Source organism: Pogona vitticeps, chromosome 2 (genome assembly GCF_051106095.1).
Source record: "Pogona vitticeps strain Pit_001003342236 chromosome 2, PviZW2.1, whole genome shotgun sequence".
Lineage (NCBI taxonomy): Eukaryota > Metazoa > Chordata > Lepidosauria > Squamata > Agamidae > Pogona > Pogona vitticeps.
In genome coordinates this window covers 286,137,419-286,158,415 of record NC_135784.1, presented here as the reverse complement: position 1 = coordinate 286,158,415, position 20,997 = coordinate 286,137,419, and the positions used below count along the sequence as shown (strand labels likewise).

Sequence of the window (20,997 nt, the reverse complement as noted above, 5' to 3'; positions counted from 1 at the left end):
TATTAATTTAATTACTATTATTTATTATTAACATTATTATTAATTGACATTAAATTAAATTGGGCAGAGCCCAGAGATGGAGGCAGCTGGCTCCATCTATGTCAACAGATGAAGAGCAGGTCTTTTATAAAGCTGATGACTCTTAAATTACTTTTAATAGTAATTTAAGAGTTACCAGCTTTACCAAAACCCTGCTCCTCATCTGTTGATCTAGATGCTGCCAGCTGCCTCTAGTGTTGGGCTCTACTCTGTCTGTGTGTGTGGGGGGGGGCTGCCGTGGAGACTGTCAGGATGAACACCTGCAGTCCCAAATCTATCCCTACACCAGGGCGCTCAGGACTCTCTTTGGGTCGCACGTCCCTTTCCTTCTTAGCCACTGAGATTTCGACACATGTCCCCCGAAAGATGGGAATTCCACGGGGCTCTGCCCGCACACGCCATTTCCTCGGAAGGCAGCGAGTGCCACGGAGAGGAAGTCTGTGGGCGGCCCCGGGGGAGGGGGAAGGAGGGAGGGAAGGAGGCTTGGAGGCAGCGGCTTCGTCAAACCGACCGACCGGGCGGCGCGGCGGGCTCCTCGCTTCTTCGCCCGGGATCCTGAGCGGGCGGCTTCTCCGCCGGAGGTAAGCGCTTCCACCCGCGAGAGAGCTCGGCCTGCCTTCTTAGCAGCTCCGAAGGCGATGCCCTCGCCTCGTTTTCTGCCCACCTCCCGAGTTTCTGCCATTCCCGGCCGCCTGGAGAGAACCTCCTTGTTTCACGAGAGAGTTTTCTTCAGAAGTTGTTGCTCATTTCCTGCTAATTGGTTGGGCTTCTCTTTCTCTTCCTTCTCCCCCTAACCCCCCCCCCCGCCGCTGCTATTGGTTTCTTGGGGATGCTTCAGGGCGGGTTGTTCGGGCAATTTTCGGCGTTTCCTTTTTATTAACTATTTCAAAGTTGCCAGAACAGTCACTTGTGGCCCCTTCTGGTCTGTGGACTCGCAAAATAAGGATATGAAACCATGCTGTGGCGGATAGTATTTGGGTTCTCATACATGCATTCATGCTTATCCAGCAGTAGATTGGAGCCAGGCTTCCTGGGGAGTTTTTTTTTTAATGGTCAGGGAAGATGGCTTCATCTGTCTCTCCCCCTCAAATACCCCATCCCTTCTGATTTTAGAGGCAGTTATTACAGTGTTTTTTTTAGAAAATAAGCTGATGTTGCTATGTGCCATCCATTTGCTTCCAGGTTATGATGGTCCTATTAGTTAGTGATCTCCAAAATGCCCTAGGATCACTAAGGATAGGTCTCGCAGACTGAAGACTTTATTATGTCAATCCCTCTCAGGTTCAGTTTTCCGCTTTCACCAATATCTTCAGTGTTTCTCAGCGTTATTGTCTTTTCCAATGGCTTTTGTCTTCTCATGATGTACCCGAAGTGTGATAGCCTCCATTTAGTCATTCTTATTTGCGGAGAGAGTTCAGGCTTGGTTTGAATGCACTTATTTGTCTTTTTGGAAAGACTAATTTCTCTTTCACTGAGCTCACCTCCAACACTATATTGTGAATTAACTGTTTTGGGTTTGTTTGTTTTTTTACAATCATATGTAGTAACTGGAAAGACTATAGTTGTAATGTAATGGGAGCTTCAGGTGAAGATCCTTTGTTGAATAGGTTGCTTGCAGCTGTACTGAAATTGACTGTGCTTGCTGAACTAACTGGTCAATTACTCCTGCAGACTAGGAGCAATGGACCAAGGGAGTTTTTCAACTGTTGACTGTGGTTACTGAGTGATTGAATATGGGGTATGTGTGTTTGGGGTAAGTGGTGCCTCGACTTATGACCTTAATCCATTCTGGAAGATGGTTGTAAGTTGAAGCACCATTTCTTATTGAAATACATTGAAATAGAATTAATCCGTTCCGGCTGAAGGAAAAAAAATCACCAAAATAAAATAAAATAAAATCACTGCAAGACCCATTGGAAATGTGATTAATACCTTCCAGCTGAAAAGGGGGGGGGAGAAAAGCAAGCAGAGCATGCAAGACAGATGGAAATGGGGAAACAAGCAACCAAAAAGCAAGTGAAGCATGCAAGACAGATCAGAAATGGGGAAAGAGCAAAGCACCAACAAACAAACAAACCCCCAAGACCCATCAGAAATGGTGGGGAAAAAACTCCAAAAAGCAAGCAAACCCCCCAAGACCCATTGGAAATGGGGGAAAAACCCAAAAGAAACCAAACCCCCAAGAGCCATCAGAAATGGGGAAGAAAAAACCCAACAAACAAACAAACCCATCAAGACCCATCATGGCACAGAAATATAACCCCCCGAGCCCAAAATAATGCTGCAAAAACACCCAGAACAGTTTTTAAAAAGCAGATTGGGCCCCTGCTGCTGCTTCGGCCTGCCCTACCCCTTCTTCAACACCAGCTGCCTGGCTTGGAGGGGAGGGAGGCTGTAAAAGCCAGAAGCTGTGCCAGGGCCCTGCTGGACCAGCATTCCTGCCTTCGGGGGAGTTGCCTATGATATCTGCCGTCCCGCAGGCACTAGGTGAGAGACAGTGTCCTGGGGAAATTTTTGGCCTGTACTCCCTTGGCCTGCAGGACTAGGCCCCTGCTGCTGCCTCTGGCTGCCCCACTCCATCCTTGACACCGGCCACCTGGCTTGGAGGGGAGAAGGGCATTAGAAGTGTGTGTGTTTGTTTCTGTTTGTTTGTTTTTAACTGTTATTATTATTAATTGCCATCGGATTGCATAGAGATCCACAGTGGACCTGATGGAACAGGAAGGGGGAGAGCATTGGAGGGGGCAGCCATTGAGCTGGTGCTGGATAGGGGAAGGAATGGTGGTGGGGGTAGAACATGCCCACATAGGAGAAGAGAGGTTAGATACCTTACATCTATCCCCTCTTCTAGTCCTACCCCCAACCAGATGGTATCAGGTGACCATATCAGCAAACCCTCGAGCCACACGGTGCTGTTGATGAATGCCAGGTCAGTACAAAATAAGACTGCCCTCATCCATGATGTAATTCTGGATGAGGGTTCTGACCTGGCATGCATTACTGAGACCTGGGTGGGAGAGGAGGGTGGTGTCCCCCTCTCCCAGCTGTGTCCGCCTGGGTACTCGGTCCAGCACCAATGTCGCTCGGAGGGTTGGGGAGGGGGAGTTGCTATAGTCTATAGGAGTTCTATCTCCTTGACCAGACTTCCTATCTCTTTGAGAGGAGGTCTAGAGGGCCTGTATTGTGTGTTGGGCTAGCGAGACAGATTAGGGATTCTGTTGGTGTACCGCCCACCCTGCTGCGTACCAACAGTCTCCCTACCTGAGCTGAAGGAGATAGGCTCGGACCTGGTGTTGAGGACTCCCAGGCTGTTGGTGCTGGGGGACCTCACCATCCATGCCGAGGCTGCCTTGACTGGGGCGGCTCAGGACTTCATGGCTGCCATGACAACCATAGGGCTGTCTCAATGTGTCATGAGAGGGGCCACACCTTGGACATGGTTTTCTCAACAGGACTGGAAGGTGGTGGTCTGGATGTGGAGGGGCTGGTTGTGACCCCATTGTCATGGTCAGACCACTTCCTGGTCAAGTTTAGTCTATTAGCTGCTGCTTCCCTCTGCAAGGGTGGGGGATCTATTAAGATGACCCCCCCCCCCGAGATTAATGGATCCGGATGGTTTCCTGAATGCTCTGGGGGATTATCCGTCTGATATGGTCGGTGCTCCTGTCGAAGCTCAGGTCACCCTATGGAATAGGGAGATGACTCGGGTGGTTGACACGATTGCGCCTAAGTGCCCTCTCCCTGCTTGCCAAGCCCAGACAGCTCCTTGGTATACTTCTGAACTGCGGGCGATGAAGCGAGAGGGGAGACAGCTGGAGCGCTGGTGGAGGAAGTCCGATCAAACACGACTTAGAGCCCATTATTGGGCCTACTTCATGGCAATACGGCTGGTGAAACAGCAATATTTCTCCAGCCGTATTGCTTTCTCAGAATGTTGTCCAGCAGAGCTGTTTCGGGTGGTCCGGGATCTTCTTCAACCGGGAAATCCGGTGGAGGTCCAGGACTGCTCATCAGCTCGCTGTGATGAGTTTGCTATTCATTTTGAGGGGGAAATTGCTCAGATTCGCAGTGGGCTGGACTCCACTGTTACTGCAGAATCAGAAGATGTGTCCAGTGTGCTATGCTTAGGTCAAATATTAATGGATGAGTTTCAGTTGTTGAGACCTGAGGATGTGGACAGGGTGCTTGGATCTGTCCGTTCTACCACCACTCCACTTGACCCTTGCCGATCTTGGCTAATTGGAAGATCTGCCAGGGGGGTTCACACTTGGGTTCAGGAGGCCGTGAATGCATCTTTGAGAGAGGGAGTGGTCCCTACCACCTTGAAAGAGGTGGTAATTCGACCACTCCTAAAAAAGCCTAACCTGGACCCGAGGCTGGTGGTTAACTACCGATCAGTGGCGAACCTCCCTTATTTGGGCAAAGTATTGGAGCGGGTTGTGGTCGGCAACTCCAGGCGCTGCTGGATGAAACGAATTTTCTGGATCCATTTCAATCGGGTTTCAGGCCGGGTTTTGGTACGGAGATTGCCTTGGTCACCCTGTATGATGACCTTTGCCTGGAGAGAGACAGGAGGAGTGTGACCCTGTTGATACTCCTGGACCTTTCAGCGGCTTTCAACATCATCGACCAGGGTGTCCTTCTGGATAGGCTGGCTGGGTTGGGAGCTGGGGGCACTGCCTTATGGTGGTTCCACTCCTTCCTGGCTGACCATGTCCAGAGGGTGGTGCTGGGGGACAGTTGCTCTGCCCCATGGCATTTATGTCATGGGCTTCCTCAGGGCTCGATACTGTCCCCATGCTGTTTAACATCTACATGAAACCGCTGGGAGAGGTCATCAGGAGGTTTGGGCTGAGGAGTCAGCAATATGCTGATGACACTCAGCTCTACCTCTCGTTTTCCACCAATCCAGGTGAGGCGGTTTCTGTGCTGAACTCGTGTCTGGACCTGATAATGGACTGGATGAGGGTTAATAAATTGAAACTCAATCCAGACAAGATGGAAGTGCTATTAATGGGTGCTTCGCTGGACAGGTTGGAGGGCCATTTCCCTGCCCTGAATGGGGTTACACTCCCCCTAAGGGACAAGGTCAGCAGCCTGGGGGTGCTCCTGGACCCCAGTCTAACTCTGGAAGCCCAGGTGGACTCAGTGGCCAGGGGTGCCTTCCTTCAGCTGCGGAAATTGTACCAGCTACAGCCCTACCTAGACGAGCGGAGTCTCATGACAGTTATACATGCACTGGTAACATCTTGTATAGATTATTGCAGTGCGCTCTATGTAGGACTGCCTTTGAAGATGGTCCGGCGATTGCAACTGGTCCAGAATCGAGCTGCGCGGCTGGTGAGTGGTAGGGCCGCTAGAGAACACATCAAGCCGATTCTGATTAAATTACTTTGGCTACCAGTTGCTACCCAGGCCCAATTCAAAGTGCTTATTTTGACATATAAAGCCCTAAACGGCTTGGGCCCTGGATACCTGAAGGACCGCCTCCTTCCATATGAGCCTACCCAGCAGTTAAGATCTAACCAGGGGGCCATTTTGAAAGAGCCATCCCTCAAGGAGATAAGCGGGATGGCTTGTAGACAAAGGGCCTTTTTGGCAGCTGCCCCCAAACTATGGAATGCCCTTCCAACTGAAATTCGTCTGGCGCTAACTTTGATGACATTTCGGCGCCAGGTCAAAACCTTCCTGTTCCAGAAGACTTTTAATTGAAATAACATCAACTGTGGGTCCCAATGGCAATTTTTATTGTATTTTAATCATTTTATTTTTAAATTGAATTTTAATTGAATTTTAACTGTTGTAAGCCGCCCAGAGACCTTTGGGTAGAGTGGGCAGCATATAAGTTAAATAAATTAAATAAATATAAACGGGACCAGGCTCTGAGGGAAATAATTGCTGTATTTGTCATGGCACTGAGAAAGGCAGCGTGGTTATGTGAGTTTTCCAACCTCGAGGAAGCCCTCTGTGATTGATTGTTGTGTGGCCTTTGGGATGAGAAGTTCCAGAGATGACTCTTTGTGAGGAGGAATCTGGACTTCAAGGCAGCCTGTGAGGAGGCCATTGTTACAGAAGCTGCAGAGCAGTCGACAAAGGAGGTCCGCCAGACGCAGCCCCCCCTTCTTCGTGCAAGATCAAAGTTGTCCACTAAGAGCGCATTGAGGAGTCCTCCTCTATGGATGAGAATAATGACAAATGTCACTAGTCAAAACCAAGAAGGGATGCAGTTCTCCCAGGGGGGCCTATGTGCCAGCTGTGGAGGGTCCCACCAGAGGAAGATATGTCAGTTACGAGACAGGGAATGATCTATTTCTTTAATATACTTTGTGTACATTTCAGTCTAACTCCAAGGCAATTTATAATACATGAAATTAGTATAATAACTACCTGGTAGCCTTTGTTATTGTGGTTGGTTTCAGTGTCAGCAGATCCTGCCTTTGAATCTTGTGGTTTCAGGACAGCTTGAATAACCTTTGCATACTTAATGAGATGAAAGGTGTAGCTTCTTTGAAGGGTACAAGATTTTAAGGATATTCTGCTGCTTAGCCCTCCTGCGTGGAAGAACTTTGCTGCCTCTGAGAAGGCTAGAGATTAAGATTTTCGAAATTACCTCTTATGGAAGACATACCCACAAGAAAGTTCAACAAATACAATGTTGTCTCTTCAGTCCCATAGTGAAATACCTGCACAGCATACTTTATATGATTCTGGAAGGTGAGGAGAGCCCAGTCTGCACTACAATCCACTTCTTAATTGGGGAAAAAAACCCACATACACCAGGAAATCATATCATGGAAGGGGAATGGGTTGCCTTTCAGGAATGCCTGTTTCTTGTAACATCTAATTGGATCCATCTAAGTGGATTTAATCCACTGATTAAAGCCTTCAGTTTTCGATTTTGTGATAGATATAACTTCATCTCATTGTGTGGTGTGAGGGCCAAGCGTACCTTGACATTGAAAAAGAAAATCTTTTATCAGTGGCAGTCTGCCAGCGTTAATGATGTCACTTATGTTCAGTTGATGGAGCTGCATAACAGAATTTGTGGCATGCTCTTTCAGGAAGCCCAAATCCTGGAGATCCCTCGATCTTTTGCGCATTTTCTCTGCACAGGTAGGAGGAGGCATCTAGCAATAGGACAGGGAAGGCCACCATAATTGTCAGAAATTGTGATTCCACAGCAACGGAACTTAGTTCCACTGGTAGGTCTTAGATGTTCTGGATTAGTTAGGTCTCTGTTTTCCAGACTGCATGGAAGAACTGACCCGGGATCTCAGGGAAAAAGAACAGTGTCTGCACGTTTTCAATGTAGTACTGCTGAGAAATGGGCTATGAACAACCTAAATAAATAATGTTCCCTGTAACTTTATTGTCCTTGAAATTTCAAAGTTTTCCTGAAGTGTTCAAACCCAAGAGGGGGACATTTTAATGTTGGTCCAGCTGTATTTTCAAAAGATGAATGAGCTAATAGGTAGTACTAGAAGATATTTTTCGACCCCACCCATGAACATATATAAAAGCAGTAGGAAAATTATTATGTCTAGTGAGACTGATTTACAATATTGTCTATTGAATCCCCCTTTGAAAGTTTAGCTAAAAACATTGATACATGAAATTATTAGATTTATATGATAAATTGTAATACTTCATTATACTCAACAAATATACATGTACACTAAATCATTTAATAATGCATTTTAAATATTGTTCTGGCTTTTTTTTTTTTACAGCTGTTCCTGAATTGGTAAAATGATTCACAATAAAACAATTTATACTTTGCTGTGTTTCATGGCATTGGTTAATAGATTCTGTTTGGCAGGTAAGTTGAACTTTTTGTATTCCTCTTTCTGTTCTTGAATTTTAGTCTAAAGCAAACATCTTGGAAGAAAATTGTGTAGGAAATCAAATTATATTTATCTTGACGTATATATTGCTAGGATTAGCAGGAAACAAATTTGCTTTTTATCTCCCTGGTGTTGATAGAGGCTACACGATATATAATCAGCTTTTTCTTTCCTCCTCCCCCCATTGCTTGCCCCTGTCTTGTTGAAATGTGTTCTATGATGCAAAAACCGTTTATATATATATATTTATTGTGTATTTTATGCTGGAAGCCGCCTAGAGTGGTCTTAACCGACCAGATAGGCGGGATATAAATAAAATAAATAAATAAAATAAATAAAATTTATAGTTTTCTTACTTTACTTGGATGAATCCTAGAAATGCATTCAGAAGATTTTTGGCAAGGGATATTTGTGTCCAGGAGCTAATAATGTGTGGGAATTAGGAGTTTGATTTTTATGAGAACCATGGAAGGGCAGTAAAGATTTGAACCTACCTTCCCTGCGTGCTGTAATAATAACAACAGCAACACTATTCAGAAACTGTTTCCTATTCTCTTATTTTAGGAGCACTCTGGGACCGTGCAGCTTGTCCAAGGCTACACAGGCTGACTTTTCTCCTGGAAGGCACAGTGAGAAAACAGACTTCCAGGCTCTATTTCTGCAGCTAGCTAACCGTCTCACTGAGCTGCTTAGCTAGCGTGCCATAGTTGCAGTGAAATTGACAAAATCTCTATAAAACAACAATGTGCATATGAATCCAAATGTGATTCATTTAGTAACTTGTGGATAGCTCAGAGAGTTAAGTATGTGGCTGCAGAACCAGCAGTTGGGAGGTCAACTCCCCGCTTTGCCTCTAGAGAGACGAGCTAGTCTTGGGCAAGCTGCACAGTCCGAGGATGGCCCCAGGAGAAGAGAATGGCTTCTGAGTTGTCTTTACCTAGAAAGTGCAGGTGGAGGAGACAAGATTGCAGCTGGAGATTGACAAACAGTCAAGGAATACATCACTACCTTTATTTATTTATTTATTTATTTGTTTATTTGTTTGTTTATTTGTTTATTTGTTTATTTGATTTTTACCCCGCCCCTCTAGACCTTGTCTACCTTGAATGAGTTCAAATCTCCAGGGCTAAATGAACTGCGTCCAAGAGTATTGGAGGAGCTGGCTAAATTGTTCTCAGAACCTTTGTACATTATTTTCTTGAGATCATGAGAAATGGGTGAAGTGTCAGATGATTGGAAAAGGGCTAGCTAATGTTTTCCCTGTCTTCAAAAAGGGCAAAAAGGAGGAACCTGGGAACTACAGACCAGTCAGCCTGACATCAATTCCAGGGAAAATTCTGGAACAGATTATTAAGCGGTAATTGTGCAAGCATTTAGAAAGCAATGCAATAATAGCTAGAATCCAACACAGATTTTCCAAGAACAAATCCTGCCAGACTAAGTTTATCTCATTTTTTGATTGGGTAACCTCTCTGGTAGAGGGAATGCTGTAGACATAGTATATCTTGACTTTAGCAAAGCTTTTGACAAGATGCCTCATGATATTCTTATTGTCAAGCTAACTAGATATGGGCTGGTTACATCAAGTGTCAGGTGGATTCAAAGTTGACTACAGAATCGTACTCAGAGGGTAATGATTTATGGCTCCTTCTCTAACTGGGAGAGGTGACAAATGGGATACCCTAGGGCTCAGTCCTGGGTTCAGTGCTGTTCAACATTTTTATTAATGACCTGGATGAGGGGGTGCAGGGAATGCTTGTCAAATTTGTGGATGACACAAATACCCTGGAAGACAGAAACAACATTCAAAATGATCTACATAGGTTTGAGCACTGGGCTGAAAACAACAGAATGAAATTTAACAGGGACAAATGCAAAGTACTGCATCTAGGAAAAGAAACAGAACACAGTTACAAGATGGATGATACCTCACTCAGCAGTATTGCAAGCAAAAAGGATCTTGGAGTACAAGTTGTAGATCACAATCTGAATATGAGCCAACAGTGTGATGTGGCTGCAAAAAAGGCAAATACGATTTTAGGCTGCATTAACAGAAATATAGTCTCCAAATACTGCCAGGTACTAGTTCCCCACTATTCAGCACTGGTTAGACCTCATTTTAATATGTATGTATACTTATTTATAATAAAGTCTCCTTGGTTTGTTTTGTCTTTTACAGGTATGGTATTTGCAGTCTTGCTTTCAGTTTCTCTGATGTCACTATTTTTTTATTTTTAAAGTAAAGCAGAGGTGGTGCTGCACATCTCCATATGTTCTTCATTTCCTGTGATAGAAAATTGGTCAATTTTGAATTTTTCAAAACAGTCTCAGTCAAAAGCCCTTACTTCTTAGAAGAAAAGCAGGCCACATTTGTCCCGGGTGGAGTTATGGGGGGCAGTAGGAGTGATGGATGAGTAGGAAGATACATTTGTCTTTATAAAATGTAAAACTGTCCAAACAAATGCATGAAATATCTGCTGTCTTATTACTCCTGATTGTAGGTGTATTACAGAATCCTGGAAATGTGTCTTGCATTTTTCACTATCAATTACCGCAGTCGCCAAATACTCTTATTTGCAACTGGACTCCTTCAAAAGAAACAAACTTGGATGCAGACTATACTTGTATCAGGAAACCGTAAGTCTTAAGTGGCTGGTTAATATTAAATAAAGTGCTGGTTAATATATGACTTCATTGCAAGTCTGCATTTTCTAGACTGGAGTAGCCCATACACAACCCTCTCAAGGCCTTTCCAAAATATTTATTTCTATATAACATAGTCTAATAATTTTTTTAATTGCTTTAAATTTTATCTATATTTAATGTATGCTCATAATTTTAAATTGTGCAACACTTTGATACAAATAAATACCTAAATAAATACCTGAATCTATCTTCATTGCACTGTATCTCTTTCCATTGCATTTGTGTCTTTTTCCGTAGGAGATACCTGTTTAGGTGCACTTACTGGTTGGCAGGTATTGTTCAGTACCTGTTGACTGGGATGTGTCATTTATACTTCAAAAACCTGTGAAACCTGTTTGACTCGAGCATAGCAGTGGAATGGACACAACTGATGTCCATATTTAAAGGAAAGATGCATTAATCTCACAATTGTTTTGGCAATTGTATATAGCTCTGCTTCTGCATGTTTTCATTTACCTTAATTAATTTTTCTAGCATAGAGAACAATTGCTTTAAATCTCTCCCATTATAGCCTGTGAGATCTGAAAATGCTTAATCTTTAATCATTATAGCTAATTAAAAGTACATTCGATGGAAGGAGTTCTCCTAAATTTCTTTCTAGATTTAAATGCTAACTGTTTCTCTTTTTCGAATGTAAATGCTTACTGATTTACATCTTTTCTTTTGTATTTTTTGATAGTGATGCTGGAGTCCAGGATGAAAGAATATTGACAAATTATTCATGTACATTTCATGATGTTCCCTTATTGTCGTCTTACTGCATCTACCTGAAGGCACCAGATCCCTTTGGAACATCAAAGTGTACACACTTTCACTCTGCAGAAATTTGTAAGTTTCTAGCAACAATTTGAGGAAATATAGTCCATTATGATGTGCTTGGTCTGTTAGTTCTTACTCAAGTTTTGTTAAGTGCAAAACATAAATGTTTGTTGCACAGAAGATTAAGTATGGATTTTGAAGAGATTTGATCTTAATTATTCCTACTCAGTGTTTTAATATGCACTATAACCAATGTTCCCTTGAAGCCGCAGGTGCCGCTGCATCAGGTATGTGTAGCCAAGCGTGTGTATCCCCCCGTTTGCTTCCATTTACATCTGGAACTCCATGCAAAAGAGGTGGAGCCTCCACACATTGCTCTGGAGAATTAGAGGGAACATTGACTATGACAATTCACAAATTGGCCTTTTTTCTATATATCACCTTTGTTATCTCCCCATCACAGCTGATATGAAAGATTTCTTTTGGTATGCAGTAGTCTGCAGGCCTTTTGTTTCTGATCATGGGGTTTTCTTGGCAAAGATACTGGAGTGGAATTTGGAGTGGAATTGCCGGTTCCTACTCCAGGTGGATTGCGTTTAGTCGGAACTCTCCACTATGACCTGTCCGTCTTGGGTGGCCCTGCACGGCATAGCCCATAGCTTCTCTGAGTTACTCAAGCCCCTTCACCAGGACAAGGCAGCAATCCATGAATTCTAAAGGAAATCAACCCTGAGTGATCACTGGAAGGACAGATCCTGAAGCTGAGGCTCCAATACTTTGGTCATCTCATGAGAAGAGAAGACTCCCTGGAAAAGACCTTAATGTTGGGAAAGTGTGAAGGCAAGAAAAGAAGGGGACGACAGAGGATGAGATGGTTGGACAGTGTCACCGAAGTAACCAACATGAATCTGACCCAACTCCGGGAGGCAGTGGAAGATAGGAGGGCCTGGCGTGCTATGGTCCATGGGGTCACGAAGAGTCGGACACGACTAAACGACTAAACGAACGAACAAGTCTGCAGGCAGATCCAGATGTAAAGCCTTATGTTTAATGAGCCTGCAGATTACATCTCTGTCATCTCCAGTTAGAGGGATTAGAAAATACTGTAAGTGGTATGAAAGACCTAAGAGCTGTTGCTAATCTGAGAGAATAGTTTCTGGAGAAATAGCCTGACCTTGTATAAGATAGGTTCTTTTCTCTTAATTCTGCAGTGAGATAGAAGGCAATAATTTATACCAGCAGATTTCTAGATTCATTTGGTTTCTAAGATGTTTCAGGAAATTTAACTATAGATTTGTGAGGTTATATTTCATTACGTTAACTTACAGATAAAATAGAAAGTAAACCAGCAATAAGAATCTTGGTTGTGGTTGTTTGCATGTCAATTAAGTTTTATTAATGACATCGTCCTCTTCACCCTTGTGCCCTATAGTGGAGAGGCCAGCAATGAGCATTGTTGGTCCTTTTCTGGAAAGCATCCCAGTTCTGAAAGTCATGCCCTGGGGATGTTTGCCTCATCCCACCGATTATTTTTATTTTACCTTTACTGTTCTTGCAGTTTGTGTGTCCTTATTTGGGGAAGTGGGATCGTTAATGATTTTGTTGCTGACTTACAACTATTTCAAATTGTTATAAGCCGCTTGTAGGTCTGAAGAGGCGTAACAATATAATATGAAAGAAAGACTTCCACTGTGGAGAGATGTTTGGTTCCTTATATATTGAGGAAATGGCACGTCCTGTATATAGCAGAGTTCCTTTTGTTGTCCCTAGTAAATTGAAAGTAAAATTGTGCATTCATCATTTGTAAGTGTAATACTTTTTTTCAAAAAATTTCAGTGAAACCTGATCCTCCTCAGCTAAATGAATTAGAACCAGTTCCAGGGATGAAGCAAATGCTAAGAGTTTCCTGGACAGGCCCTCAGAAGTTACCACGAAGTACGAAGTATGTTGCTGATAGACAGTACGAAATTCGATACACAGCGACTACAAAAAATCACTCGGTAACCTAAATCTTTATAGCACTGCAATTTTTATACATCAAATAACTACTGGAAAAATACATAATCTATAATAAATGATATGCTATAACACATAAATGATATGCTATAACAGAAATTGTCTGTTATAGCATTTGGCATGTTTCAGTAAAGTAGAAAAAATATTTTTTTTTGCTCACTTTTGAAAAAGTTTGAAGTCTCCTAATAAGACAGCTACATGGAAGAAGATCTCACTGGCTATCGTCTTGGTGCCAGAATGGATGATTCCCCCAATTAACAAGGACAAATAGATTTAGAAACAGTTTTTATCCAAGAGCGAGGACTTTGCTAAATTCAGTTAAGATTTAATCTGACTTTATTGTAGAGTTGTGTGGCAATGTTTTTTGTTGCGATTGTATTATGTTGGAATTTTGTAAGGAGTTTACATGGAGTTTTAGCTGAATGAGTGATGTCTGGGTAGCACTCTGGTGATTTTGTTGCACATGCAATGACAATAAAGTGTTATTCTATTCTATTCTATTCTATTCTATTCTATTCTATTCTATTCTATTCTATTCTATTCTATTCTATTCTATTCTATTCTATAACTGATGTTGTACAGCTTCACAATCAGTCCAGAACATGACTGTCATTACTAAATGTTTTTTTTGTTAATTAGTTATTCTTATTGTATTGGCAGATATATTTGGGTTGATCACAATTGCAAGAATTGCTGTGGAATCCTCTTTCTTAGATGCAGTTGTGTGAGTTGCATGACTATAACTGCTTGAGTATCATTCACTCATTACAGGATGAGAAGGAAAAGCAATTCAACCCATTTGTTGAAACACTCCCCACCCACTAAAAATCCCCCACTAAGAATACAAACATCTACACCACAGGCTAAGTAGCACTGTCCAACTATTCACTACTGGTGGTCTTTAAGCTCATTATTAAGTGCAATTATAGCTCTGGGGATAAAAACTATTCAGAAAAAGTGTGATCTGAGTCTTAATTGTTCTATATCTTCTGCCAGGCGGCAACAGTTCAAAAAAGTTGTAAGCAGGATGGGAAGAGTCTCTCAGGATGCTGTGTGACTTCCTCATACAGTGGGCTGTGAAAATGACGTCCAGGGTTGATAGCTGGAGCCCGATGATATTCTGGGCAATTTTAATGGTTCTCTGTAGAGCTTTTTTGTCTGTTACAGAGCTACTCCCAAACCATACCAGAATGCTTGTAATTAATCAAATCAGATATTTCTGGCAAGTTGTAGACATTGGTAAGTTTTTCAGTGCAGGAGGCAATAATTCAAGTTATGTTTCCTTCCTGTAAATTGTCAAGAAAAGAAATTGAATGCTTTTGATGATAGATGGTGGAGACAGGATTATAGTTACACTCTTTAATCCGTAACTTTGCATTTTCAGAGTACGATGTTTGTCCCTGGAAACCAGACATCCATTAATCTCACAAATCTATTACATTGTACAAATTATACTGTTGCTGTTCGGTGCCATCTTAACGGATCAAAGTTCTGGAGTGAATGGAGTAATGTGAAAACAGGAACAACAGAAGAACCAGGCAAGGAAATGATACGTACATATAAGCTTTCAATGAGTCTTTTATGGTCAGGAATGAATTTTTACTGTATTAGAGCCATTTGTTGTATTTTAAGACCAAAATTATATATTGCTGTCTCTTCTGTGGATATTTTCTTCTTTTGGGAGGGACGTGTCTTTTAGCAGCAATTTTTTTTTATTTTAGTCTTAATCATTTTTAGAGGTATATGTGTGCATGTTTGTATTTATAGTTAACATAACCATGATGGGTGAGGCAACAGTAGGAATATATCACAATAAAGGAGTTTTCAGGACTCCTTTATTGTGATATAAAGAAGGCATTTTTAATCAAAAAGTGTGTCTGTATATACTTTACTGATTCACAAGGCAAGCACATTCAAAGGAAGATACTGTAAATCTTAGGAAGCAGCGGAGATGGAATAGAAGGGCAAATATCTAAAAACTCTAGAAATAAAAAGACAACAAAGTGAAATAATGTTGGTGCTGTTTTTTCTGAAGATTTTAATGTTTGTTATTGGTTTAATTAAATAAGAGATACAGTGCCACTGGAGCCTCGTGGCGCAGTGGTTAAACCGCTGTACTGCAGCTAAAACTGTGCTCACGACCTGGGGTTCAAATCCCAGGTAGCCGGCTCAAGGTTGACTCAGCCTTCTATCCTTCCGAGGTCGGTAAAATGAGTACCCAGCTCGCTGGGGGGGGGGGGCGGAATGTGTAGCCTGCATAATTAAATTGTAAACTGCCCAGAGAGTGCTTGAAGCGCTATGGGGCGGTATATAAGCAGCACGCTTTGCTTTGCTTTGCTTTGCCTTAATGCAAAATGCAACATACGTGATCTAAATTACATATTGGATATATATCAGAATTTTATATGTACCTTTCTGTGGGGATGGATATTTGGGAGTTATTTACTGTAGTTGATTAATCTGGTGATCACACAGCTATACTGTTAAACTTGCCCAGAACACTTGTAGCTAGAAAGAATACATCTCCCTTATTTGCACTTTGTAGCAGTGATTTTTTTTAAAAAAATGTAGGCTATTTGTCCCTGCTCGGCTTTGAAGATTATGTAGAGTACTCACATTCTATGCACAGGTATGCAGGACTCAGTGATACAGAGAATCTGATATGAAGAGTGTTTTGGGGGTTGGGGTTGGCCTGTAATAATGTTATAGTAACATACATCTATGTTGGCTGTATCTGAAGTCTCTTTTTTAGTATGTAATAGACATGTACTGAATTTGCCAGTGTTTATATATTTTTTTCTTATACAGTAGTTAAACATTTTTGTTTCTTAAAGCAGTGGTAGTTGCAGAACTGGTACAGAACTGGCACAGTTCTGCATAGGTGGAATTTTTGCCTTTGGTTTGTGTGAGAAATCATTTCTGCACATTATACAAGTATTATTGGCTACAGCCTTCAATCTAAATATATTAATGAGAGATGGGGCTGGCATTGATTGTTTTTGGTCCCTGTTATTTTATTCAGTATGATCTGAAGAAAATGTTTTGTTGAATAATCAGTCATGAAGTTCCATAATGCTTATAGTTGCTGAAGGAGTTACTAATGGGTACTGATTGGTAAAGGACCTGCTTAACTGTGTGTGTCCTTTTCTTGTTGTGATGTATTTCTGCTTGTTGCTGAAAGAAGACAGAGGTCTAACCCCTCTACATCGATACAAGCAGCAGCGGTGCAGTGGTAGCCATTTGGTAGGGCTGTTGGAGCTGCTCAAATATTTTGCTTTAATGCTCTTAATTCAGTTTTTCTTAATTTATTAAGATCCTTTGAAAGTAGACTTGTGGAGAGTAATTGAACTGCATCCCTCTAGTGGGAACCGAACAGTACATCTTTTGTGGAAGGTGAGTAAAACACTGGACATTCTGACATTGTAATTTTTTCTGGTTTAATATTCAAGTAGAGAAGGTACTGTGCAGTTTGATGCTTGTATATTTTTGGGTATACTTGCTTCCAGGGCTTACTCCTTGAAAAAAAAATAGAATTTTCATTTTGGAGAGTTGCTGGGATACTTTGCAGCTTTATAATTAGAAGCCATAATCTGTGATTACTCTGATTTCTGAAGAGATTTCCCTAGCAAATAATTTTTTCCCATCAGTTAAAATTAGGTTAATATTTGCTTGGTAAATACAAGTAGACCAAACACTGCCATTGGTTTGTTTCTTTCACAGAATTCTGTCCAAAAGTTTCTTTGATTTTCCTGAAAATGAGAAAGTACATAAAAAGGATTACAAGTTGGTTGAAATACATACAACATTGACTGCAAAACATGAAAGTACAAAATGTAAAGTAGGAGTGATATCCCTAGACATTTTCAAAGCTTTAGATTCAGTTGAATGGGATGCATTAAAACTCTTGATTAAACAGATTGGACTTGGCACTCAGCTTAGACAAATAATACAACAACTATACTCACAGAACTTTGCAAAAATAATAATAAACGATGGTATGACTGAATCAATATTCCTAGGCTAAGGAACAAAACAAGGTTGCCCTGTATCTCCAGTCCTATTCACATTGGTAATAGAAGTGCAGGCACAAGTAATCAGAAATGGTTGTTTAACTAATGGCATAGATACTAGAGAAGAAGAGAATATAAACTTGTTTCCAGATGACACATTTTTAATAAATAAACACCCAAAAGAAACATTTCAGAAAATTAGAAAACGTATAAATTTATTTGAAGAAATAACTGGTTTAAAAGTGAATTGGGAGAAATCCAAATGTATTTTATTAAATCATTCAGAAGCAGACAAGAAGGAACTGAAAAAGGAATTTAAGAAAGTATAGAAAGTGTAATAAATATTTAGGAATTTGTATTACATGTAATTTAAAATATATAATTAAACTAGATATGGACAAATTGAAGAAAGAAATTAATGAACAGGTAAATCAGTATCAAAAATTAAAATTGTCTTGGTTTGATAGAATAGCATTTATGTAAAATGAAGATTATCTCTAAACTGAACTTTGTATTTTGGATGCTCCCAATAAAGATCGGAGAAATAGACCGTATTTTTCTGTGTATAAAATGACACTTTCCCCTAAAATAACTGAAGGAAAAATTGAGGTTCATTTTATAGAAGTAAGGAGGGGTGGAGGGATCAAAGTGCTTTGATCCCTGTTTCCCCCTCTTTTGCAAGAAAAAAAAAATGGAGGGGGAAAGCGATTTCCACTTTCTCCCTACATTTTTGTTTCAAAAAGCAGCTTTCTGCCTCCAGGTTTTGCAAAGAAATGCAGGGGGAAAGTGATTTCTGCCTTCTCCCTACATTTTTATTGCAAAAAGCAGCTCCCCCCTCCATGTTTTGCAAAGAAAATGCAAGGGGAGAGTGGTTTCTGCTTTCCCCCTACATTTTTGTTGCAAAAAGCAGCTTTCTGCTTCCAGGTTTTGCAAAGAAAATGCAGGGGGGAAGCGATTCCTACTTCCTCCCTGCATTTTCCTTGCAAAACCTGGAGGGGGGAAGCTGTTTTTTTGCAATGAAAATGTGGTGGATGTGTGAAAAAAGAAAGAAAGAAGGGCCACTGGTTTTTAAAGAAATTAAATTAATTATTGGATGCGATATTCAGGTATCGCCAATTATTGCCCTCTTGAACATAATTAAGAATGATCATTTGAAAAAATATCAGAAAGAGTTAGTTGTTATGTTGGTTACATTAGCAAGATTAATATTTGCAAAGAATAGGAAAAGCAATAAACAAGTTAATCTTGAAGATTGGTATAAAGAAATGTGGAGTTTAGCAATCAAGGATAAGCTAACATTGGAAACGAAAACAAAAAGAGGAATGGTAAAGTCTAATGATTTCAAAGAGGTATGGAATTTATACTTGGAATATGTCTTTTCAAAGGGGGAAGGGCTATATGGCAGCAAAACAATGTATTTTCGGAGAGGAATGGGTTGAAGAGTGTTACAAATTGATATTATTGGTCACCTAGTCCCAAGAGTGAAAGTGCCACAGGTGGGAAATGTTTAATGTGTATTGTGTGCAGTCACCATTGAGTTTGTATTTTAATTTAATATTGTTATTTGTTACTTTCCTTTATGTTAAAAATAAAATTAAAAAAAAGACATCTGTTTCACATACATGCTTCCCTTGGATTTGTGTTTTTATTTTTGGTGGGCCACAAAAAGAACCTTGGAGGTCTGCACATAGCCCAAAGGCCGATCTTTCCCCACTCCAGCACTAGAAGCATCCTATATTCAACAACAAAATGTCATGGTGTAATATTTTAATCGTTATGGGATATGTCGAACTTTACGAGAGAAGACATTCCTGTGTCACAGTTCTATTTGTTTGTGAAAATGACATGTTAGCTTTCATCAGGATTATTATGTATGTAATTGATGGATAACCAGTGTGGTGTATGAATAGAGTGACGGACTGGGACTCAGGAGGTCTGGGTTCAAATCCCCGCTCAGCTAAAGAAGCTCCCTGGGGATGTGGAATTGGTAAAACCACTGGTTCTTAACCTTGGGTTACTCAGGAGTTTTGGACTGCAACTCCCAGAAGCCTTCACCACCAGCTGTCCTGACTGGGGTTTCTGGGAGTTGCAGTTCAAAAGCATCTGAGTAACAAAGGTTAAGAACCACTGGGTAAAACCACTCTTTAAATGTATCATATACTCTGAAAGCCTTATTAGCATCACTATAAGTCAGCTCGTACTTGACAGAACATAACAATATTACCGAAAAGTAAATCACAGTGCGTTTAGCAAGTGCATGAAGGGTTAAAGCCATAATTTTCTTCTTTGAATGCTAAAATCGATTGATTATTCCTCCCTCACCAGGAAAATGAAGAATTCCAATGTTCAGGAAAAATGAATAATTATGAAATAAGGTACTCCACAGAAAACAACACCTATTTTGAACATACAAAGGGCAACACTTTCACTCTCCACCTGACAGAGGAAGCCTATGTGATCAGTGTTGCTGCTTTCAATGTAACTGGAGAGTCTCCTGTGGCTACTGTGAAAATCCCCTCAGTATCTGAAGAACACACGGGTGAGTCTGTGCAGTCGCTCTGTGTGGTTTTCATTCCTTTCTTTGTTTTTCATGTTACAAAGAAGTTGACAAAAATGTAATTTACGTTAAGAATCTGCAAAAGTATGGGAAGGACAATAATGCTCATTACAGTTTCACACAACCATTGGGGGCAATGCCTCCCTGGTCTAGGGCAGGAAGAAGGTTGTTCTGCAGTGTAGGTCCTAGAGAGTCTGTGACCTCTGAGGTGGAATGGCTGTCTTCTTGCTCAGTTCTTGTCTAAAGACTACAGCTTTTGTAGTTTCAGAGAACATTGTCACACTTGGTATCTCTTCTTTCTCGGTAGTGATTTAGTCAAGTTTCTTTTCTTTTTAGTATGCTTTTGTTCTTCCTTCTTCTTGGAATTACTTGTGTTTTCTTTGTCCTTGGGTCTTCTGTCTCTGAATTCTAAGTATGGGAGGATGTCTCTTTATTACCATGTTTTAAAAACGGTTTCCTGAACAGTGACAAACTACTGCTGTCACCCGTCTCTGTCTGGCATGAGACCCTAGCAAGAGGAACATGGTAGAGACTCATGTCAACACTGCCTGAAATTCACTGAGTGGTCCTGGTGCAATCCGTCCCTATTGCTTCAAGATGTATTACAGGAAACGGTGTCTGATGCAAGGGCTTGCTTCACAACCAAAGCACTGTTATTGCTTGGGCTGCCAAAGACTTGGGATTTGTTTCTTTGATTGGGGTATGGTGTTCTGACCCATAGGTTTGTTCGGCTTCTGTGGTTCTTTAATCAAAGTTCCAAAGCATTTTAAGCATCATAGGGTTTTGGCCAATCAGTTCAGTTCCCCTCCAGAAAAAGGAAAGGAGAAATGCTGCCATTACTTTGCAGTGTCATCTACATTGTCGGTTGCTGAGAGCTGGAATAGAGCCTCCTTCTTTTACTCCTCATTTGCTCCTCACATTCTGGTTGAAAGCCTCTGATTTCTCTTTATACGGTCCAAACACACCTCCTTATTTGGATTATTGCACTTGCAATAACCTGTAGCAAGGTTTTGGTAGTGGGTGGGTATTTTTTAAAGGCATTATTAGCAGAAAAATTCAGATGTTA

At 41.2% G+C, this 20,997-nt stretch overlaps 1 protein-coding gene across 1 annotated transcript in view; it reads left to right on the top strand.

The window, feature by feature from the left end:
- The first annotated feature begins 489 nt into the window (after nucleotides 1-489).
- The window catches only part of IL31RA (interleukin 31 receptor A), a 35,194-nt gene continuing 14,686 nt past the window's right edge, over nucleotides 490-20,997 (top strand). The window contains exons 1-8 of the mRNA XM_020805541.3: nucleotides 490-620; nucleotides 7,770-7,858; nucleotides 10,385-10,520; nucleotides 11,269-11,417; nucleotides 13,185-13,348; nucleotides 14,749-14,902; nucleotides 16,678-16,757; nucleotides 19,700-19,913. Coding sequence (XP_020661200.3) covers nucleotides 7,789-7,858; nucleotides 10,385-10,520; nucleotides 11,269-11,417; nucleotides 13,185-13,348; nucleotides 14,749-14,902; nucleotides 16,678-16,757; nucleotides 19,700-19,913 — 967 coding nt within the window. The 5' untranslated portion in view covers nucleotides 490-620; nucleotides 7,770-7,788. The remainder of the gene's footprint in view (nucleotides 621-7,769; nucleotides 7,859-10,384; nucleotides 10,521-11,268; nucleotides 11,418-13,184; nucleotides 13,349-14,748; nucleotides 14,903-16,677; nucleotides 16,758-19,699; nucleotides 19,914-20,997) is intronic.